The sequence below is a fragment of the Arachis stenosperma genome, chromosome 1 (assembly GCF_014773155.1).
Source record: "Arachis stenosperma cultivar V10309 chromosome 1, arast.V10309.gnm1.PFL2, whole genome shotgun sequence".
Classification (NCBI taxonomy): domain Eukaryota; kingdom Viridiplantae; phylum Streptophyta; class Magnoliopsida; order Fabales; family Fabaceae; genus Arachis; species Arachis stenosperma.
The window spans coordinates 1,636,087-1,660,536 of record NC_080377.1 but is presented as its reverse complement, the minus strand read 5'-3'; the positions used below and the strand labels follow the sequence as shown (position 1 = coordinate 1,660,536).

The 24,450-nt window shown below is 32.3% G+C and overlaps 2 protein-coding genes across 5 annotated transcripts; both read left to right on the top strand.

Moving 5' to 3' along the window:
• The first annotated feature begins 711 nt into the window (after positions 1–711).
• Positions 712–11,135, top strand: LOC130961099 (protein STRICTOSIDINE SYNTHASE-LIKE 7-like). Of its 2 annotated transcripts, XM_057886789.1 has the most exons (5): positions 712–1,194; positions 3,938–4,245; positions 6,149–6,281; positions 10,279–10,362; positions 10,715–10,802. In XM_057886789.1, the coding sequence occupies exons 1-4, from the start codon at positions 742–744 to the stop codon at positions 10,330–10,332; spliced, it is 948 nt and encodes a 315-aa protein (XP_057742772.1). In that variant the 5' UTR covers positions 712–741; the 3' UTR covers positions 10,333–10,362; positions 10,715–10,802. The 2 variants fall into 2 exon arrangements, with proteins under 2 accessions (XP_057742772.1, XP_057742764.1); XM_057886781.1 differs by lacking the exon at positions 10,279–10,362 and having other exon boundaries at positions 10,715–11,135.
• A 5,702-nt stretch (positions 11,136–16,837) lies between these two features.
• On the top strand, positions 16,838–22,500 carry LOC130965129 (uncharacterized). Of its 3 annotated transcripts, none has more exons than XR_009081188.1 (3): positions 16,838–20,012; positions 20,998–21,117; positions 21,942–22,500. XR_009081188.1 is itself a non-coding variant. In XM_057889923.1 (2 exons), exon 1 carries the CDS (start codon positions 16,877–16,879, stop codon positions 19,976–19,978), a length of 3,102 nt encoding a protein of 1,033 aa, XP_057745906.1. In that variant the 5' UTR covers positions 16,838–16,876; the 3' UTR covers positions 19,979–20,012; positions 20,905–20,925. The 3 variants fall into 3 exon arrangements, 1 of the variants encoding a protein (XP_057745906.1); XR_009081186.1 differs by having other exon boundaries at positions 21,883–22,499; XM_057889923.1 differs by lacking the exons at positions 20,998–21,117; positions 21,942–22,500 and adding an exon at positions 20,905–20,925.
• The last annotated feature ends 1,950 nt before the right edge of the window (positions 22,501–24,450 follow it).

Here is a 24,450-nt window from a genome sequence, read left to right as displayed (position 1 = left end):
CTAGAATATTTGTGTCGCTATAAATATTCATTGTATTTCAGGATATAATGGAATGAAAGTAAAACACAAAACCCTACATTATATTCATTAATAATTTAATTTTGATACACGATCAGTATAAAATTGTTTTACATATATATCTAATCATATAACGTCGTATTAATAAAAATAATCACTTTTTATATTAATTGCGTGAATGATCATTTAAAAAAAATTATAATTATACAAATATATAAAACGTTTTATATTATCACTATATCAAAATTAAATTCATTTATTAATTCAAATATACAGACAAAAGTTACAACTGCTCTACATATAGTTCTTAATTAATAAATAAATGTAGCAATAACTGAGATTCTCGAACTTAATCAAATTTACACTTTAGCCCTCCTTGTTGATATGTGATTTGCTGTCTACGTAGTATTATTATGGGTTGTTATATGAGTGTGTCATGTGTGTGGATATTATTAGTTTATAAAAAAGTTTAGAGTCAGCAATTTTATCAAATTTTGTTTAGTATGTAACCAATAAAAAAAAAAAAGATAAAATCTTATATTAATCTCACACTATTATAATTATTATTAATGATTATTTAATAACTATAAATTATAAAAATTGCTGGCCTTCTACCATTTTTTCTAATTTAATACAACATATATAAATATAGAGTAACGTATTTCAATTTCAATTAACACATCTCTCACCGTATACTAAAGTCAACACCGTTTGACATCGAAAATGTCAGGTTCAGAACGTTGTGACTCAGTTTCACTAACTCGTTCTGAACTTCAAGGAAGAAGAAGGACAACGTTCTTTGTCATCGTCCTTCTTCCTGTGGTTATCGCTGCGGTTCTATTCCGGCTCGACCCGTTTGAGCCGGTTCTGTTACCAGCACACGAGATAAGCCGGCCCAACTTAGTGGCTGGCACGCTGGCTCGCAACGACAACATGCGACGAGGGTCTGAGGTTGTAGGAAATGGACGCGTGGCGGGGCCGGAAGATTTAGTTTACGACGTGGCGACGAACGTGGTTTACACGGGGTGTAGGGATGGTTGGATCAAGCGAGTCAAGTTGAGTGATGACTCAGTGAGTGGCTCGGAGGTGGTGGAAGATTGGGTCAACACCGGTGGAAGACCGCTTGGGGTAGCTTTGGATCACGGTGGTGCACTCATTGTTGGCGATGCCAATAAGGTACCCGTGTTAGATATATATAAAACTACAAAATGTTATTTATACACTAAAATCAACTACTAAAATCAGCTATCAATATTTATATATAAATATATGTGTGATTTAATTTATTTTTAATATATATTTATATTTCAGTATGTATTTTATACTAGTAACAAATTTTGTTGGCTGATCTTAGTATACACATAGCATAACTCATACAACTATTTATACTTTTATGATGAAAATTTAGTCGTTATTTTTGTATAAAGATACTAACTAAAAACGGTTAGATAATAATTTAGTTAAATATGTTAAATTATTTATAGCCATTAATAATAATTTAATAGTGTGAGATTGGTGTGAGATTTCATCCAATAACTCATATTTCTCTACTGGTTACATGCTGGCCAAAATTCAACAAAACTGCTGACCCCCTAGATTTTTTCTATATTTTATAATTTATACTGATAACTGACTTTGGTAGCTGATTTTAGTATACACATAACATAACTTATAAAACTATTTATATTTTTATGGTGAAATTTTAGTCGTTATTTTTGTATGAAAATGCTAACTCAAAAATGTTAGATAGTAATTTATTAAATATGTTAAATTATTTAATGATTATTAACTAATAATTTTATATAAAAATAATTACAGGAGAGTTCTACCTATTTTTATTTATGTTTTGGAAAGAATCTTTCTATTTTAAAATGAAGATGATATGATGGCTTTGTATATATAATTAGATCAAAGTTAGGTTTGATAAGGTATTTTGAGGAGGTGTAAATATTTTTTAAAAGTATAAATATTTTTTTGTATTTGAAAATAAAAAATATAATTATATTATGCGTGAAAAAGAATAAATTTATTGAATAAGTTATTCATAAATAATATATATTGAAATATAATATATATATATATATTAAAAATAAATTAAATAATATACATATATAATAATTATTTGGTGATTGATTTTTTTCTAGGTATATAGTATTTATTTTTTTATATATTTACATCTATTATTAAAGTCTTTTAAAATTTTAAAAATTAAAATATTTTTATTTATTGAAAATAATTTTTAGTTTTATTTACTAAATATTTTTAGTTTATGTCTGTCATTGTTGTCTATTATATTATGGTGTTTTATAAACTCATCTTTCTAAAGTTAAACTAGCTGTTATTAGATTATCATTGATCAATTATAGGACATATTTCTCATTTTTTATTTCTTAAGATAATTAAATTAATATAGTAGGTATTTGAGTATGACAAAATTAAATCCTCTTCTTTTAATTTGTAATGAGTTTCATTTATTTATTTTGTATTATTGATGAATTAATATGGCATGCAAACTAACTCAACTAATTAAATGAATGAATATATAACTCCAGTTATGGATACAAAGCTAGCAATATTTTTTGTTCTACAAGGTTGTATTTGTTTACGAAAAAAGAATAGAAAAAGACATTGAGAATAAAATAGGACACGATACGACATAAAATTTTGTGTTCTTGTATTCTATTTGATGATAAACTATAACAAATTATGAAAATCTAATTTATTTTTAATTTTGTTCATTAAAAAAATTTGAGATAAAAAATATAATAATAAAAAATATAATTATGAAAAATGAACAAGAATAATAAAAGAAAAAATAAAAAATAAGTTATATTCCTTGTTAGTGTCTCTGTGTCCTTTCTGTTAGGATGACACAAAATATACTAATTCAGTGTTTTTAAATATATTATCTTTATCTATATCTCTTCTGTCAAACATAATTTTGTCTCAAGTGTCTCTGTAAACAAATGCAGTCCAATATACATATAGTGTAGTAATATGTTTAGAAATTAAGATACAAATGAAACTTACTTTCTATTCTTATAACTTTATCAGTTATAACTAAGATACAACTTATTAGTAGCTAATATATATGTCAGATACATAATTTGCATATAATATTGTCACTTGTTTCTTCTTTCCCTTACTTTACTAATGACAATTGACAAGTTGGTGTAAAAGCTAACTACTGATTATTAATTATTAGTACTAATTAAGATATGACTATATATGACAAAAAGGACGAATATAATATAATACAGTTAAGCTTACATAAGATATGAACAAGCTGCCTGACGTGAAATAAGTATATTAATTAATTATATACCATAAGATAATATATAATACAAATTTTAAATTAAAAGAGCGAAACAACAACATAGTAGTATACAAATCATTTTATTTTTAACTGAAAGTTAATATCCAATTAAGTATTATAAAATTTTAATTTATAAAAGCACAATATATTAATAGAACTAAGTTTAACTAAATATATACAAAAATAATTATATAGTAAATTTTTCATTAAAATATTAATTATATTAATATTGAAGTAAGAATATTCCTAAAAAAGGTATATAAAAAAAGAAGCTATACATTATTATAATTTATAAGACAAGATGAATCAATTAATAATAATTAAAATTGAGAAATAATACAGTGTGGCAATAAGGATTTGGATCCTCTAAAGTTTAAATTTTATTTTAGAGAGTAAAGTGTGATCTCTCACTATTTATTTTATAGGTGGGACCAAGAATAAATATGAAAGAAAAACTATTCAAGGATATAAGATCATACTTTATTCTCTAAAGTGAAATTCAAACTTTAGAGAATCCAAATCTTAACAATAATATCCACTTTCTAATTTATATTTTTTAAACACTGATATGTAGAATTCAACTTAATTAATTTAATGATGTAGGGTTTGTTGAGAATTACAAAGGATAAGAAGGTAGAGGTTCTTACCGATGAGGTTGATGGATTGAAATTCAAATTAACGGATGGTGTTGATGTAGCAAAAGATGGTACCATTTATTTCACAGATGCTTCATACAAATACTCATTAAAGGACCACTTCTTAGACTTGTTGGAGGGTAAGCCTCATGGTAGATTCATGAGTTATGATCCAACAACAAAGAAAACAAAAGTGCTTCTCCATAATCTCTACTTCCCCAATGGTGTTGCTGTCTCACCAGATCAGCAATTTGTCATCTTCTGTGAAAGTGTTCTGTAAGTGTTACATTCTCTTAGAACATTCTATTATTAAAATGCTTAAGTAAAGGTATATAAAAATTATGATTTAATTTTGATATGTTAATTATTAATGTAAAATAATTTTATACGTGCGTTTAATCAAGAACGAACCCATGTAGTGTAATAGGGGTATTTGTCTCCACTTTTTTTTTTAAATATATACATATATAATATGTCTTCATTTTAAATTTTAAATGACCTAATTATAAATAAATTTAGCCCAATTATTTAAAGCCTTAAATTCATTTTATCTTTCTATCATTTTGACTGTTAGTTAACCTAATTAAATTTAATTTTTTCTCATTTTATCATCACTCTTTTATTCTCTTAAATCCTCTTCTTAGTTTTAACCTTCTTTTTCTATTCCTTTTCTAGTGGTTATCTTTTTTTCATTAAAAAGTAAATTTTAAATTTTCTATTTTTTTAATATAACTCTTTATGACTCTATGTATCTTTCAATTTCATTGTTTCTCTTTTTGATATTTTCAATTACAAATTATAATTCAAGCAATTATAATTTAGATATTAATCTAATTTTTTATTCTCTTTATAAATTTATATATTTTATTCTTAATTTAGTGATCCTTATTATTTATTTGTTTATCTTTCATTCTATTTTATTATATGTAATTATGTTGCATATAAATTTCTAAAATCAATTGATCAATTTACTAATTTAGAATATATATTTTTTATTTATAGAAATAATAATGAAAAAATATTTTAAAAAATACCTTTTATTCTATTTTATTATATGTAATTTTTTATTTTTTTAATTCGAATAATTAATATACATTTTTATTTTTTGAATTTAGATTAAAATATCTTTTGATGGTAATGTATATAATTTTTGTTTTCTTAACATAAATTTTTTGGATCCATCACTATATTTAATTACATAGATATATCTATAAAAATAACTACTTTTAACATTGATCACATGAATAATTATTTAAAAAATTGAATATAATTGAATAATTGTATAAAATATTTTATATTATAAATGTATTAAAATTAAACTCTTTAATTATTTTGGTTAAGTTTAGTTTTTTTATGAAAAAGTATACAGAAACAAAAATAAGAAAATAGCGATGGATATCTTAGGTGTTTATGCCTTAATAACTTGCAATTATCATAGAATGGAAGAATTTTTTATTAGAATGAAAGAATTTTTTATTTTTAAGACAAATAACTTTTGTATTTAGATAAAGAATATTCACTATGTTATGTGTATATTAAAATTAGTCATTAAAGTCAATTATCAATATAAAATAATATCAAAATACAAATATATATTAAAAATAAATTAAATTATACATGTATTATATAAAAATACATCAATAACTGATTTTAGTAGCTAATTTTAATGTGCGAATAGAATTATTTTTAAAAGAATATTCATAAAGAGTTTTTGTATTGCACCATTATTGGCATTTGTTTATAGACTAAGTATACCCTTAATTGATTGTTAATAATCTTATAATGATCCTAATAATAATTTTAATGGGCTAATGGACTTTATAGTGTATTATAAAGTTAGTTATTGACTCTAATACCCCAAAAAAAAATCATATATATACACATCATTTAGAATTTTTTTCCCGTCAAATTATAATTTCTAATTAAAACAACTATTAATCATACGCGTCAATTTCTTTTAATTTGAAGCTATAATCTCATTAACATTATCTAAATCTCTCACTATTAGACCACTTCTGGTAATTTAAATACATGCATGAAAGGTACATTTTTCAAAAGAAAATTGTGTAATTAATATTAGCGATGGGCAAATTAATAATAAGGCTTGTGCTCCATTGAAATTATATTGTATTAACCGTAAATTAAGCATTATTTGAAGGTTCTTTGATTATCTATCCAGGATGAAATGCAAGAAATATTACATAGAAGGCCCTAAGAAAGGAAGTGTGGAAAAATTTTGTGATAACCTACCTGGCTACCCTGATAACATTCATTATGATGAACAAGGCCAATATTGGATTGGTTTAGGCTCGGTAAAACAATTCTCAATTTCAATAAAATTACTTTTATTTTTATTATTAATTATTTTACCTTCAATAATTATAATTATATATGGGAAATGGATCCTTTAATTTCCAGTGAAAAAAACACTTGAGAGAATAAAGTGTAATCTTTTATCTTTAATTTTTTAAGTAGAACCAAAATTAAATAAAAAAGAAAAAACAATGAAAAGCTAGATTAAACACGGGACAACATCCAATTTTTTTATCACTGGAGAAGATCCACTCCCTTATATATGTATGGTGTTTTTATTGGTAATGAGTAAGTTGGTAAAATAAAAGAAAATTATAAAGATCTAGTAATCATATTTAAAATAATAAAACTCGCACATAATAAAAATTATAAATTTAATAGTAATTATCATCGCTTATTTTATTATTTTATTAATCTTTTATTTTAAAAAAATTATTTTTTCTATATAAATATATAGCATTTATGTGGTAAATAATGGAACTTCTATATATTTATGTAAATTTTAAGGTGGAAATCCGATCTCCTATGCTAATAATTTTTATTCATACCAAAAAGAGTAGTATCCCGTCAACCTTTTCCTTGACCTCCATGTTTTATGGTTTAATTAATCTGAAAATTTCTTATATTTTTAATTATTATTATTATTAGCTTCTAATGATTTAAAATTTTATAACTGAATTTTCGTATCATATATATAATAAGTTTAATTCTGACTATATATTTTGTTAGAGTATAATTATGATCAATTAAAATTAGTTAGCATCATTTATATTTATATAGTATATTTGTATATTTATTGTAGGATTCTACGTTTTTATTGTTTTAATTTTTCTAGCACTTATATATACCCTTGTACATTGTATCTTTAGCGACTCACTCAACAATACATCATACTTTCTTCAGTTTATTCTCTTGTTTTTAACATGGTATCAAGAACTTAGGTTTTTTTTTGCTGATGGAAAATAGTTCATAACCTTTCATGTTTTCTTTTTTCCGACAGTCTCTTTGTCTTTGTATTTTATTACATTACCGACGTTTTCCTCTGTCAGTGACCATATCATCCTCTTCGTCTCGTCGTTCTAAGTACAACGAGCCAAACCACGTCATCGAAAATGCTCTGACACGCCATTGCAAGCTCTCTGCCATCATCATCTTTTTTTCCTTCCCAAACGCTCTAGAACTGTTGATCTGCGTCCAAGATCAACGCTTCAGAACCGTCGATGTGTCGTGGACCCGTAGCTTCCTTTAATCCGTGTTCAGCCTGCGTGCAGGCTCAATCCGACCCGTGGCCAGATCCGCATTCCAGCTCATTGCCGCGTCATTGTTGACGTGGCTTCATCCTCCGCTCCTGCAACGCCACGTGTCTTCCATCCGCTAATGTGGCACTGACGTAGTGCTAACGTGGCATAATGTGGGACCCATCCTAAGGTTTTTTGGTGAACTATTTTTGATTCTGCACTCTGTTTTTTCAATTTCTACCCCGATTTTGCAGTTTCTTCTCTCTTTCGCCTTTGTCAAAATTTTGTTGAAATTGTAATCGTTCTAGGTGCCTCTTCTTATCCTTTTACTGAGTGTCACAAATGCAAGCAGAAAGGTCACATTAGCTACAATTGTCCAACACTGTTCTGCCGTTATTGCAAGCTCTTAGGACACTTGATTACTATCTATCTTACTCACCCACCACATCTTGATCAGATCAAGTATTATTGTCGTCCCAACTTCTACAAGAATGTGCCTGCTTTTGCTGCTGTTGTTGCTACTGAATCTACCAGCTCCGTTTCTCTCCACCCGTCTCCTGTTTCTCTATCAGATATTGAGTCCCTTCTTAAGCAACTTCTTTTTTTTTCTGGTAATACTTCTTCTGCTTTTTCCATTTCTCTAGGTAATTCTTAATGATATTTTGATTCCAGTTGCCTTCATCACATGTCTCCTTTATGCAATCTTTTCTCGTCTTTATCTCCACTACAAATGCACCTTCTATCAATACTGTTGATAGTTCCATCTTGCATGCGACACATAAAGGTTTTATTTCATAGTCAAATCTTAATCTTATTGATACTTATTATATTCCACAATTAAACTTTAATCTTATTTTTGTTGGTCAACTTGTTGATCTTGGTTTTGATGTCAATTTTTCTATTTCTGACTATCGTGTACAAGATCGTCGGATAGGACAAATCATCGAGACTGGACGTAAGGTCGGAAGGTTGTTTGAGCTCGAGAATCTTCATATTCCTCCTGCGTCAAATCTCTGTGCTGTTTCTTCTCCATCTATCCTTCACTTGTAGCATCACCGTCTTGCCCATACTGAACACAAAGGTTATCGTTGTTGGGATCCTCTTTCTAGACACATCTATATATCTCGTCATGTTGTATTCAGGGAGCATCACATATTTTCTAAGTTCTCCCTATTTGAGTCCATTTCTTCTACTCAGTCACTGTTTTTCACTAACCCCAATGTTGATCTTTTTCCTAGTGATGATTCTACAGGTTCTACCTCCAATGAACCTCTCGAGCTTCCTACTCTTCCGCCTTCTCCATCTCCCAATGATTCCAGACCACGTGATGATCCTGCTCCTGCTGTCATGCCTCCTCCCTTTAATTGTTCTTCTAAGGTAAGAAATTCACCTCCTCATCTTCTTGATTATCATTGTTTTTCTACTATTCTTCACCACCATGAACCTCAGTCATTCTGAGAAGCCTCCACAAATCCAAATTGACAGCAAGTAATGTAGGAAGAAATCTAGGTACTTGAAAATGCACACACTTTGGACTTAGTTGATCCTCCTTCTGATTACGAAATTGTGGGTAGCAAATGAGTAAACAAGATCGAGACTCGCTTTGATGGTTCTATTGACCATTATACAACACGATTGGCTGCTCAAAGATGTACTCAAGAGTATGGTGTTGATTATGAAGAGACTTTTGCTCTTGTTATTCGTCTCACATCTGTTCAGCTCTCTTGGCCATTGCTATCGTCAAAAAATGATCTCTCAGTTAGATAGATGTGAAGAATGCATTTTTTAATAGGGATTTGAAAAAGGTCTATATGAAACCATTCCTGGAGTATCCTTGTTCTCCTAGCAAAGTCTGTCTCCTTCGTAAGGCTCTTTATGGTCTTAAGCAAGCTCTTCATGAATGGTTTGAAAAGTTCAGCACCACTATATGCAATCTCGATTTCACGTGCAACTCTTATGAGAATGCTCTCTTTATTTGTAAAAGTGAACGTGGAGTTGTTCTTTTACTCTTGTATGTTGATGACATGATCATTACTGGAGATGATATTGATGGTATCTCTGATCTTAAAGCATCTCTTCACCACACTTTTGAGATGAAAGATCTTGGTTCTCTCAGTTATTTTCTTGGCCTAGAAGTTATATCCACAAATGATGGTATCTATCTCTCTCAAGCTAAGTATACTTTGGATCTTCTTGACCGAGCTGAAATTACAGATAGTCGCGCTGAGTCTACTCCTCTTGAGCCTAATGGTCGGTTTACTCCTATGGATGGCTATTTTGGATAATCCTACTCTTTATCGATAGTTGGTTGGAGGTCTTGTCTGCTTGACTGTCACACGACCAAATATCGGCTATCCAGTTCATGTTCTTAGCCAGTTCTTATCAGCTCCTCGTACTACTCACTATGCGGCAATTTTTCGCATTTTTCGCTATATCAAAGGCACTCTGTTTCATGGCCTTCATTTTTCTACCTATTCATCTATAACCCTTCAGGCGTACTCAGATGCTGATTGGGCTAGTGATCTTACTGATCGTTGTTCTACTACTGGTTAGTGGTTATGTTTATTTCTTGATGACTCTCTCATTTCCTCAGTCATCCTCAACTGATATTTTTTGTGACAACTGCAGTGCTATTCAAATTGTCCATAATGATGTTTTTCATTAGCGTATCAAACACATTGAGATTGATTGTCACTTTGTCTGGCAATGTCTCCTTATTGATGTTGTTCGTCTCATAGCTGTTGGAACTCTGTATCAGACCGCTGATATCTTCACGAAGGCTCATCATCCAAACTCAAGATGGTATCCTTAACTCCCACTTGAATTTGAGGAAAATGTCAGGGTATAATTAAGATCAATTAAGATCAGTTAGCATCATTTATATTTATATAGCATATCTGTATATTTACTGTAAGATTATATGTTTTTATTACTTTGATTCTTCTAGCACCTATATATACTCTTATAATTGTATCTTTGACGACTCACTTAATAATACATCATACTTTTTCAGTTTAATCTCTTATTTTTTACATATTTTATATTTTGTTTTTAACTTTAAATCACTATATGTTGCAAACATTATATTTTAATCAAATGTCTATAGCTTAAAACTTTGGTAATCAATGCCTATAAGAAGTAATAACACATTATAATGCTTTTCTTTTTTTTTTTTTGTGCTTGAGTTAATGCAGGGATCAACCTCAGAACTGGATATAATATTCAAATATCCCTTGATTCGGAAGGCTTTAGGAATGTTCGCAAAGTATGTAGTGAATCCAAATATAGCGAAAAATGGAGGAGTTATATCTGTGGATTTGGATGGAAAACCAATTGGTCACTATTCTGATCCCAAATTAGCATTAGCAAGTGGAATTAAAATTGGTGATCACATTTATTGTGGTTCCCTTTCTTATCCCTTTATACTACGTCTTGATGTGAAGCAATATCCTGCTATCAGCTCATCATCTTCAAAAAAATAAAAATAAAAAATAATATAAGTTATATATATTATGCACGTTATTCAACTTTTTAGTTTTACTAGTGAATTGTCCGTGCGATGCACGAATATGGTAAGTTTAATGAAAATCATTCACTATCAAAATATTTTTATGTTAATAACATATGTATAAGTGTTCTATAATAATTTAGATTGTTTGGTGAGATTGACTATAATTTTAAAATTCTGATATTTATTCTATAATTTTAAATTTTGTTGACAATTTTAATATCCTTTAACAAGTTGAAAAATAAAGTTATTGTTTAAAATGAAAAAACAGATAATAGAAAAAAATATAATCAAACTAATTTGGTGATAGCACTGAAAGAGTTGTTTTGGTATGGTAAAACAAATTGAGAGAGGATAATATTTATAATGTGAACAACCATCATGACTTTCACAAAAAAATTAATAATAATGAGAAAGAACATAAAAATAATTATGTTGTACAATTAAGATGATTGACTAAAAGAAAATCATGATAGATAATTGAAATTATGAGTAATGACATTATAAAAAAAAAACAAATAAAATGTACAAATTTAAGTGACACATGTAATTAAATATAAAAACAAAAAATAATGATGTAAATAGTAAAGTAGATAAAGAATTGTTATAGAATAGTGAAAAAAGAACAAAAACGTATGATTGAGAGAGAGGTTAAATTATCAAGAATTAGTATAAAATAAGTGTCAAAATATTGATTGAATTATTTTATGTGTAAAATGAATGAGAAGTCATTGAAACTAATTCAATACTTTGAAGTAACAACTAAATATATAACTATGATCAATACTACAAAAATTATATACGACATGAAAGTGTTAAATTGTATTTAAGAATATAAATTTGAGTTATCATAGCAAGTTTAATATTAATGGATATATGATTTGAGTGCATTGAGTTATAATAACTCGCTTTATGTTTAGGCATACATAATGATTCATCTATACAAATAGTTATGTATTTATTGAAGAAATCTGGTAGAAACATATTACGAGGATTATATGAATTTTCAGTAGTATATAAATTACCGTTACATATGATATAAGAGAAATTTTGAAGCGTATGATTTAGTTCAAAATTTTATCAGTTAAAAAATTATCATATCACTGTACAGAGTCATCTGATAATTAGAATGTAATAATTTTGTAGTAGAAACTTGGATATCATGTAAAAATACAACGAAAATTATGTATAAAGCATTCTAGAAGAAAAATTAATAAAGAAACAGAAATTAATAAAAAAATTAATGAACATGATAATTAGACTACTGTATTCAAATAAATATATCCATTACATATATAAATAGAAAAAATAATGAGAAATAGAAACAAATTAACTTCATAATGAATAACAAAAAGGATTTATAGTGTTTAATGGAAGAGAAAATCCTAACAAATACTAAATACTTAAAACTTCTAAATTTATTGATTTCTCATCATCAATAGGAGCGTCAAATTTGACCTTGCTCCCTTCGAGTTGAAGACAAAATCTGTGCCATCCCCTGGTAAGAAAAACTTCTGATGATGTAGAACCCCTCCAACGAAATTCCATTATGAAAGAAGGTCCAACCTTTTGACGTACATTGACATAAGAAATCTCATTTGGTTTTGTATATTGTAAGCAAATTGAATATAAGAAGAAAAGAGATTAAGACCTTTTAGCGAATTGGAAATATATTTTCAGCAACAACAATGGGGTTCTGGCTTTTCTGCATGAACAACTACATACCAAACAAAGATGCATATGCATAACAACAGCAATATTTCAAATATTACCAAAATTAGAAGATATACGTTAGATTAAATAATAAAAAACATACATAACTTGTCATCGCAAAGTATTACAAATCGGTGATTGAAGCAGATCCCCTACAAAACTTCGTGCCTCCACCTGATAGTGGGGGTGTGTCTCAAGAAAGTGAACAGATGAGACCAATAAAAACTAAAGAAGAAGAGAACAGGTGAATGGAGGAGAAAAAATTAATGGAGAGAATTTTTTTTAATTTTGAGGAGAAAGAGAAAAAACTAGAAACAGAGAATGGAAAGATCCTTTTTTAATTTTGAATTTGAATTCAAAATTACAAAAATTGAAATTTCAAGAAAGTGTGTAATGTGAAGCAAGCTTAAAAATATGATAGAAAAACTTGACACGGTCATGAAATGTGAAGTGTAATGAAAATAGTTTCATATAGTAGTGATATGGTAATAAGGGTCATAACGAGTAAAGAGTAAAAACATTGATATCTTGATAGAAACTCAGAATAAATATAAGGGATGACACGTTGGAATTTCACTATTGGAATAACCTTCTTTTTAAGGTATGTTATAGGATATGGACTATATACTACTTAGGTGGTGTTGTATCTCGTCTACATTTTTTTAGTTGTCCATGGTATATCTAATTCGATAGGTTAAAGACTAATTCATCACAAATCAGAGTTTTATTTAAGGGTTTGTCGCTGGACAATAGGTTGCTACATGCACAAAATGAAATTCAAACTCTCGATACTTGTTTAAGCGGACGAGTGAGTTGACTACTTGACCAACTCAAATTGGTTTATATTGTATACATTTTAATCTTATATCTGTATTATTAAACTATTCTATGATTTGATTTTAATCTGATTTTTGTTATCAGTTATATTACAAATTCGACCCAAATAAAAAAAAAGTTTTTGAGATAGTTTATATGTGTGAATACGAGTTAATCACTTTTTATATTAAATATGTACAATATAAAATAAGTTGCGAATAGAATTAGTCTTATTTATATATATAATATTATTTAAATTTATTATAAATTATTTCTCTAACTCCTTACAAATTATTTGAATATATATAAATTAATAATTAATATATGTTTTTAAAAACATATTATATTTTAAATTATTTTACATATTTTTTAAATAATATATTGTATAATATATTAATATATTTAAACAATATATTTAAATTTGAAATATATTTAATATTTAAATTCAAAATATATTTGAATTTGAATGTATATCATATTTTAAATATTTTTAAATAGGATAAAGTGCTAAATTGATCATCTTACATTTAGGGGTGTAATCATGTTTTAGTCCTTAAGGTTTAAAGTGTTCTATTTAAATCTAAAAAAATTTCATTTAGATTCAATGTAGTCCCATTGTGAGGTCAAAGTTAAATAATTAACAAAATGTTCTACGTGATAACAGTACAAGAATAAGGTCGATAATTTGGATAACAAGAACAAGCTCCATAAACACAAAATCAACCGTCAATGGGAGTGGATCCTCTCTAGTGGGAAAAAAACTGGATATGGTGTCTAGTGTTTAACCTCACCCTTCATTGCTCTCTCTCCTATTTAATTTTGGTCTGACTTAATAGAATTAAAGGTGAGAGATCACACTTTATTCTCTCAAGTGTTAAAAAAATAGAGAGGATCCATTTTCACCGTTAATGCATCAATACATTTATTTATTATTCTCTATACAATTTAAATAAAATATTTTCGATAGAACTAAAGACAATGATAAATAAATGTATTAATGCATCCATTATTGATTTTGTACCATTGGAGCTTGTACTTGTTCTCTATATTATCGATTTTGTTCTTGCACTGTTGTCACGTATGATATTTCGTTAATTATTTAACTTTGACCTTAGGGTGAGACTACATTGAAACTAAATAAAACTTTTTTGGATTCAAATAAGACACTTTAATTTATTCATTAAGGATCAAAACATGATTATACCCAAACGTAAGGGATCAATTTAATACTTTATCATTTTAAATAATATATTATATAAAATATATTTAATATATTTTCAACAATATATTTAAAATGTTTATTTTTCATTAACTAAAAATATTGCTAAATAATGATTTCATCTAACACTAACTAACTAATACATACTAAAAGTTTAAGAACCCAGCTACACATTCAATTAATTTTACATCAAAATCATTTAGTTTACGTTGCGGGATTTCGTCTTCTTCTTCTTCTTTTTTCTCCTCCTCCCGTTGCTTCTTCTTCTTCTTCTCCTTCTCATTTTTCTTCTTTTTTTTTTATTATCGTCATTGTCATCGTCACCATTACCATACCACCACATCCATCTCCCCCAAAACTTCTAGAAGCCGCTGCAACAACATGTCTGAGTCACTCTGAAATTGCAACAACGACAACAACATCATCTTCTTAGCTGAAGCTCCTGCAACAACAACATCTTACTCACTATTTCTCTCTTCAAATACGATGTTGCCTCTTTTTTTACAGTTTCTTTTCCTCAAGTACGACATTGATTTTGCTCTTTCCCAGTGTTATCTTGCTCATTCAATTCTCCTTTTTCGATTCTTCTCTCTCGTCGCCTCTCTCTTTCTCTCTCCTTGTTATTTTGCTTCTTTCTCTCCTCAATGACGATGTCTACGGTGATGCTGCCCTCTCCTTCCGTCCTTCCTCACTCCTCAAAGCAACTACAACAACAATAAGCAACATCTTAGTGACTCCCTCCCTCCTCCTCCCAGAATAGACCTTACGCCTGCTCCTTTTCTTCTCAGCCACAGCAATAATCTGCCATAATCATCCATAATATGCAATTCCTTAATTTCTCATGATGTGTTTTTTAATAATCTAATAAAAATAGAATCCAAAAAAAAGAATGATAAAGAGAGGAGTTGGAGAGATAGTTCTTCACTGTCTTGGACAGAGAGAGGGGGACTGTTTGCTGCTGGCTTATTGCGAGAGAGGAGAGTAAGGCGCTGCAAGCAGCAGCGACGACAATGGCGAATCTGAGAGAAAAGATCAAGAGATCTGTTGCGAGAGTGAAGAGGGTAAGAAACTGTGAGATCTACTTCTGATGACAATAGAGAGGCGGCGAATAAAAAGCAATGGTGACAACGAGGTTCTGCCATTAAAGACAAAGAGAAAGTGGCGTGGGTTGATGAGCAAATATTCTGTGTGTTGGAGAAATGAAAGTGAGAAGAGAGAAAAAAAAAAGAGCGAAAAATGGGATATAAAAGTGCGAGACAGAGAAGATCGGAAGGCAGCAACCATGGATTCATAATGAAAGTAAAGAGGATGAAACATAAGCTCTTTTTGGGAGGTTTGAGAGAAAAGAAAAAAGTAAGGGAAAATGAAGAAGCAGAAAAAAGGTGTAAGTAACTGAATTCATTTGACAGCTCAGCCAATTCTGTTAATAAAATAGATTTTTATTTGCAGTCAGATATTTTTATAATGTTTTTTAATATTATAAATGTATTTTTATTGTCAATAAAAGTAGAGGTTATTTTTGTCAGCATTCTCAAAGAAATTGATAATTTACTCAAAAAAAAAAATCAAATTATAGACCACTACTTCAATTTAGTGTTTGTTTGGATGTCATTATCTTGATAAAAGAAGATCTTTTTTATTTTAAAAAAGATTTTTTTTATTTTTTAGCGTGTTTGGCAAATTTTTAGTAATACAAATAAAAATACTTGAAAAATAAAAAAACATCTTTTTTGAGGAGTAGTAATTTACATCTTTTTTTAAAAAAATTATTTTCCTTAAAAAAAGATATTTTTCATATAATAAATAAACAAAAAATATTTTTATATTATTATCCCAAACATAATTAATAAATAAATTTTTTTTTATATAAAATACCTAAACATAAAATAATTTTTACTTTTTCATAAAATATTTTAAAAAAAATATTTTCTTATAAATTCATCCAAACAATCTATTACTTCAAAAAAAAAATAAAAAAATCAAATTATAGACCGCTACTCGAATATAATATTGGGTTTAGGGTTTTTCATCGTTTGATTTCTTCACTTTCTTCTTCTTCCTTTCTTTCATCGACTATTCCCATTTCACACAACATCCGAAATGGAAGAAAGTTCTGAAGGAACAGAGACCAGCAAAATCCGTAACATATGCATCCTTGCCCACGTGGACCACGGCAAGACCACCCTCGCCGACCACCTCATCGCTGCTGCAGGTGGCGCCCTCCTCCATCCAAAACTCGCCGGAAGAGTCCGCTTCATGGACTACCTCGACGAGGAGCAGCGCCGCGCCATCACCATGAAGTCCTCCTCCATCTGCCTACGTTACGGCGACCACTCCATCAACCTCATCGACTCCCCCGGCCACATGGACTTCTGCAGCGAGGTTTCCACCGCCGCCCGCCTCAGCGACGGCGCACTCCTCCTCGTCGACGCCGTCGAAGGCGTCCACATCCAAACCCACGCCGTCCTCCGCCAGTGCTGGATCGAGCGCCTCTCCCCTTGCCTCGTCCTCAACAAGATCGACCGCCTCATCACAGAGCTTAAACTCACGCCGTCCGAGGCCTACGTCCGCTTATTGCGCATCGTTCAAGAAGTTAACGGCATCGTTAGCGCATTTCGTTCCGAGAAGTACCTATCTGACGTGGATTCCCTTCTTGCCACGTCAGGTATGAACCCTAACGAGATTGAGAATGAGGAAGCAGATGATGAAGCTGACGAGTTTCAACCGCAGAAGGGGAATGTGATATTCGCTTGCGCTTTAGACGGTTGGGGATTTGGAATCAATAAATTCGCTGAGATTTATGCTTCCAAGCTTGGTGCTAGTGTAAATGCGTTGTTGAAGGCTCTATGGGGACCTTGGCATTTTAATCCGAAGACGAAGATGATTGCTAAGAAGAAAGTTGGTGGTGGTGGAGACAGTGGTAAGGGTAATGCGAAACCGATGTTTGTTCAGTTTGTGTTGGAACCACTGTGGCAGGTTTATGAGGGTGCGCTTAAGGGTGGTGATGAGGGTAAGGGTGTGGTTGAGAAGGTTGTTAGGTCCTTTAATTTGTCGGTGCCGGCGAGGGAGCTTCAGAATAAGGATCCCAAGGCTGTGCTTCAGGCGGTTATCAGCAGGTGGCTGCCGCTCGCGGATGCTGTGTTGTCGATGGTGGTTAGGTGTATGCCAGACCCTGCTGCAGCACAGACATACCGGATATCGCGATTGATGCCGAAGGTTGAGGTGGTTAGTGAGGTTGGAGTTGATAGGAGTGTTTTGGAGGAAACAGAGCGTGTGAGGAAGTCTGTGGAGGTTTGTGATTTGAGGGAGGATGCTCCTTGTGTTGCTTTTGTGTCCAAGATGTTTGCGGTGCCGGTTAAAATGCTTCCTCCCCTGAGAGGGGAGAATGGGAATAGTTACGGCGGCGAAGGAGAAAGCGAGTCGGACGAGTGTTTCTTGGCATTTGCTAGGATATTTAGTGGGGTTTTGCATGCTGGTCAGAGAGTTTTCGTTCTCTCTGCTTTGTATGATCCATTGAAAAGGGAATCAATGCAGAAACATGTGCAGGAAGCTGAATTGCAGACCTTGTATTTGATGATGGGCCAGGGATTGAAAGTAGTGACATCTGCCAAAGCAGGAAATGTTGTTGCCATTCGGGGCCTCGGCCAGCATATCCTGAAATCAGCTACTCTCAGTTCTAGCATGAATTGTTGGCCGTTTTCAAGTCTTGCATTCCAAGTTGCCCCGACGCTGAGAGTTGCAATTGAGCCGTCTGATCCAGCGGATGTGGGTGCACTGCTGAAAGGATTGAGGCTTTTGAATCGAGCAGATCCGTTTGTCGAGGTTACTGTTTCTGCAAGAGGGGAACATGTGCTCTCTGCAGCCGGGGAAGTTCACCTGGAGAGATGCATAAAGGATTTGAAGGAGAGGTTTGCAAAAGTAAGTTTGGAAGTATCACCGCCTCTTGTGTCCTACAAAGAGACCATTGAGGGAGAGGCATCCAAGATGCTGGAAAGTTTAAAAGCTTTTACTAAGAGCACAGATTATGTTGAGAAAACAACACCAAATGGTAGATGTGTTGTCCGTGTGCGTGTGATAAAACTTTTGCCTTCTCTTACAAAGGTGCTTGATGAAAGTCCTGATTTAGTTGGTGATGTTATTGGAATTAATTCAGCGCAGACGATAAAAACATTGGATTGCCAGAGACCAAATGTTACTGAGAATGATAATCTGGCTGAGGTTCTAAGAAAACGCATTGTAGATGCAGTGGAGAGTGATGTGTTGAGCTGGAATGAGATTGATAATGATCATGCTGAGAGATGTAAATTGGAGTGGCTAAAACTTTTGAGGAGGATATGGGCTCTAGGACCTAGACAGATTGGTCCGAACATTCTCTTAACTCCTAATATTAAAGCAGAGGGTACCAATAACTCTGTTCTAGTACGGGGTTGTTCTCATGTGTCTGATAAGTTGGGCTTTGTGCCTGATTCTAGTGATGGAAATTCAGTTGCGGAGACATCTTCAAATGCAAGTCAAGCTTTGTACAAAGAAGCCGAGCGCCTTGAGAGTAGTGTCGTATCCGGGTTCGAACTGGCCACTGCCGCTGGACCCTTATGTGATGAACCTATGTGGGGTTTGGCATTTCTTGTTGAGGCGTGGATATCTCCGCTTATTGAACAGAATGATGAATCTGAAACACATCTACAATCAGAACAGTATGGGATCTTTGCAGGGCAGGTAATTGCCACTGTCAAGGATGCATGTAGAGCAGCCGTGCTTCAGAATAAACCCCGGCTTGTGGAAGCAATGTACTTCTGTGAATTGAATACACCTACTGAATGTTTGGGTCCAATGTATGCTGTACTTAACCGAAGACGGGCCCGAGTTCTGAAAGAAGAGATGCAGGAAGGTTCCCCTTTCTTCACTGTGCATGCGTATGTTCCAGTCTCTGAGAGTTTTGGTTTTGCGGATGAGCTCCGCAAAGGGACTTCCGGTGCTGCAAGTGCGCTTCTTGTCCTTAGTCACTGGGAAGCACTTCCAGAGGATCCTTTCTTTGTACCCAGAACGGAAGAGGAAATTGAAGAGTTTGGAGATGGTTCTAGTGTTCTGCCAAATACAGCTAGAAAGTTAATTAACACAGTCAGACGGCGCAAGGGCCTTCCTGTGGAAGAAAAGGTTGTACAACATGGAACCAAGCAGAGGACGTTGGCTCGTAAAGTCTAATATATTTCATTCCTGTTGTATCCATATCTGTGAGGTGAACTTGTAATTTTTTTTATACTTGAATGTTAGTGTAGCTCACACACTTCATACCCTGTGTTATTATTTTTTCAGGAAACATTCTTTTCAGGCATGAGTTCGTTTTATTATTTTTTATAGAGCATCACAGAAGTATTGTTTCATAGTTCATTTCAATTCAATTCAATAGTATATTTCACTTAGATGCTTGTAGATGTTGTATACAACTTGTTTTGCCTTACTAGAATGTGGCTCAGTTAATGTTATAAAGGTTTCCTTTGTTCGATTGAAAGTCCAGGAACAGTTGAGAACACAAGTTTGGAAAGAGAGATTATTTCTAAGAAGTTCTAGTAAATCAGATTTATGCCTTGGAATTAATGGATCCTCCATTCCTGGTCTCTTGAATTATAAACATTTTCCAATTACAGTTACAAATTTTGCTTTCTAGGTTGTGTTAGGACTGTTAAACTTTATCTTACTACTTCTAGGACTTAATTTGCTACTGAACATTGTTAAATATTGAAATTATATTGTGCTTCTAAATCTTTGCTATTACTTATAAGAAGTAAGGAAAAGTACACCAGGGTAAACATTTCAACAACTTAAAATTCAATGCTTTTCTTTTATAAGATGTATATGGCACAATAAGAGAAAAAATTAAGCAACCAAAGAAGAACAAGAATATGAGTTCCTTTTTTATCTTGATTTGGAATGTCAGCCAATGCTGCTTGCTGAGTACATTTTATTATTTTAACTGCCAGTGGTTTTTGCTGTACAGATTAGGGTGGATATTCATTATTCTTCTCTGCTCTCAAAAAGCAGTTACTCTTTATGCTTGTGATTCATCTGATTGTTTCATTAATTGATAAAGTTCTTTTTCACCCGTTTGATTTATTCAACTGTGTGCGAAGCTGCATACCTTCCATTAATAGATATGGTAGAGGCTGTATTTTCGCTTCAGAGTGAATGTTATGGAAGCTGCTAACTGAAGTTGTTGAAATCAGTGATTTCAGCTCTATTGTGATATGGAGAGACTCATAGATGATCAGTTTGAACAGTTGAAAGCGCATGTTGATATTGTGATATACTAGCTGCAAGAGGTTCGATAAAACACAGAGAGAAAGGTAAAATCCAGTAGGAATCTTAAATAGCTTTTCTTCTTTATATGAAAATTATCTTCTCTGTATTTTAACATTATATATTTGAACCTCAATGTTGTAGCTTATATCATATACTTCCATTTGTGTTAAGCGTTACATAAATGGGAAAATTTTGTGGGCTTGCAGTTTTTTGGAATTTTGGTCATACACATGCAAAAAGCAAGCTACCAATAGAATAGTATTTTAAATATATTTTTCCTGATGAATGTTCTCTGTACCTTATTTTATTTATACATTGTGTTTTAGATAGTTGTCTTCCTTTCTTTTTTTTGTCTTAGTAAAAGTTTCAAAAATGTGAGGGGTCGCATTGGTCGGGAGTCTTTTGAAATTGCTTGTTAGCCTGTTATCAGTATACATTTATGACCTTCTCTTGTTTTTCCTTCTGCAGGAGAACTTTCTGTCTGTGTTTTCTCTTGCAATCCTTATATTGATGTATTAAGTATTTTTCCAGAGATATTCTTTTGACATCTCATTTCTTGTTAACTAATGTTCCTAAAAGTTTTACATAGACCACATCAAAATCAACCACTTTCTATTGATTTATTGAACTTGATTTTAATCTAAGTGTAATATAGCTTTACAAAGGAATCCAATGATGTGCTCCCATGTAATTTGGTGAATTCTATACCTCTGGTTGTTTAAATGACTAAATTATTAAATGAGATATCAACGCATACTGGATGATAGTCCAAAAATGTAATGATGACAACATTTTCTATTTAATTCCAGAGTCTCACGATGTACGCTTTCAACCTTCATGCAAGCTTGGATGGATTGACATTTTTCAGGAAATCAATAATATCATCCGTACTGAAGGAACTTAAATCTACTGGAGAAGACAAGAATATGGAGCGAGCACAGGCAGGAAAAAGAAATACCTTGTATTATAATAGTTGCTTTGTTATCACCATGTTTCAGCAATACTCAAATTTTGTGTGAAACATGGTGATAACAATACTGTTTATTCTAGGCTCAGCTTTCTTTTAGACGTCCAAAGGAGACAGTAATTAGGGCAAATAATTCGGGGAGTGTTAGTACTAAGACAATATCAGCTGCAATCTGTGACACAGTATATAAGTTGTTTAAATTCATTCCAACACGAGGGTTGAACTAGTCTTTCAAGAAATGATGCTTCTAAGAATTAGTGTGAAAGTTGTTGTCTTAGTTATGTTACCACCTTTTGTTATGTTGGAGGAAGAAGATGTTATGTTGTTTAGAATGGTTTCGTTTAGTTTATGTTGAAGAAAATAAACTTTTTTTTTATTTGATTTGGTTTGTATTGCTATTGAAGCCAAATATTTGTGTGGTTAACATGTTTGGGTTCTCAGGTTTATGTTACCATTTTGATAAATGAACGGACCAATGTCAATGTGTTTTTAAGATTTGTGTTGAAGTAAATATAGCTTCTTTTAACATCACGAATTATAGGTCAAATAGGTCCCCTAAGATACTATTATAAGGCAAATAGGTCCCCAACATGAAAACGGCGCCGTTTGCATTTTCTGTCTAAGTGGAGACGAATTTGTCCTCCCCAAAACGACGTTGTTTTGCTCCTGGTTCCAATACGACGTCGTTTTGTCCAGCGTGGATGGGGACCAAAATGTACTAAAGGTGACATGTCACAGTTAACCTGACACGTCACCACTTTAACCGGATCAAACGGTTTTGGGGATGTATCTAATCTGCCTATCTGGGGGATATCTGAAAACCTCATGGTCAAAATCTTAGTTAAATTTTGTGAGGGACAAAACTGTCGGATGGTAAATTTCTTGGGAACATATTTGGGGTATTACTCTAAAATAAAAATTCATCAGTCATCACCCAGCCCCACCATCGTCGAAGGCAGCAGCCCCACTCTATTCAGTATTCACTGCGCGTCTCAGCTCAGTTTCTCTTCATTTCGTGTGTGTCGTGCGCTGCCACTGCTTCTCCGCTCCTCGCCGTGGCTCGTCGCTGCTTCTCTCCTCTGCCGTGCGTCATTTTTCTCTGCTTCGCGCGCTGTCTTGCGGTCGCTGGTTCTCTGCCTCTCGTCGTGTCTTGCTCTCGCTGCTGGGTGGTCTGTGCTCCTCGCCATGTCTCTTCTCCTTTCTGGATTCGAGTGACTCAACCTCTGCTTAGGTAACTCAAGTGTCTCTTCTCCTCTGATTTTAATTGATTTGGTTTCTGTTATGATTTTAATATGATATAATGCTGCTATGTTTTGTTATGAAACTAATTACTATATTGCTACGGTTAGTTATTACAACATTTACTTCGTCATGTTCTCTGGAAATGCATTTTATATGAGTTGTTATTTTGCTATCATTGATTCAAAATAGAAACATATTGCCACAATCCTACATTGGATTTCTTTATGGCGTTCCTTTGCTACACATACACTGTTGATTGGCTTGGTGGCTTCTACCCATGTGCCATTATTTAGTTTAAAGTTTTTGTTGCAAATCAATTGCATGAAGTGCAGATTTTCAATCTCTTTTAACTGTCCATGCAAAGATGTGGATAATGCATCAAGGAGTTTTGGTAATTGAGATAGATAGGGGATTTCTGAGGGGCAATATTCATCCATGTTAACGAGTCTGATTTTATAGTGGTCGTTGGCATCTTATAATTCTATGATTTCCTGCATCAAGTTTTTTTCCCTTCTTCATATGATTTCGTTGGCTTATGCTTATGATTCTTATGTTGGATGCATATTTTGTATTAGAGACTTGATTGACTTGGAGAAATTCCCATATGGTGGAGTTGATCACTTCATTCATGTCCCTCATTCTCAACTCGGTATGTTATTCTTTTTTAGGGATAAGTATGATTTTGATTCCCAAGGTAGAGGCTGAAAATTTATTTCGTCCCCCAACTTTTTTTCGCTCTAAAATGGTTTCCAAGGTTTCAGTTTGTTTTAAAATCGTCATTTTTACCAATTTTATTTTTTTTTATTACCAAACTACCCTTCATTAAAAAAATTATAAAATAAAATAAATATAAAATAAATAAAAAAAAAGAAAGGGATAGATACGGTTAGAGAAGGGGGTGGGGAAAGAAAGAAAGGGGAGGGGGGCGAGAAAAAGGGGGCAGGGGGGAAGGGGGAAGGGGGAAAGGGGAAGGGAAGGGGACCGCCGCCCGCCGCCTTGTCGCCGTGCACCGTACCACCACCACCACCTTCTTCTTCTTCTTCTTCTTCATTCCTCGCCGCCGCCACCGATCTTCCTTACCGCCGCCGCTCTTCGCTGCCGCCGCCGCTCTGCTCCTCGGGGAAAGGGGGAAGGGAACGCGAAGGGAGAAGAGGGGGGAGGGGGATTT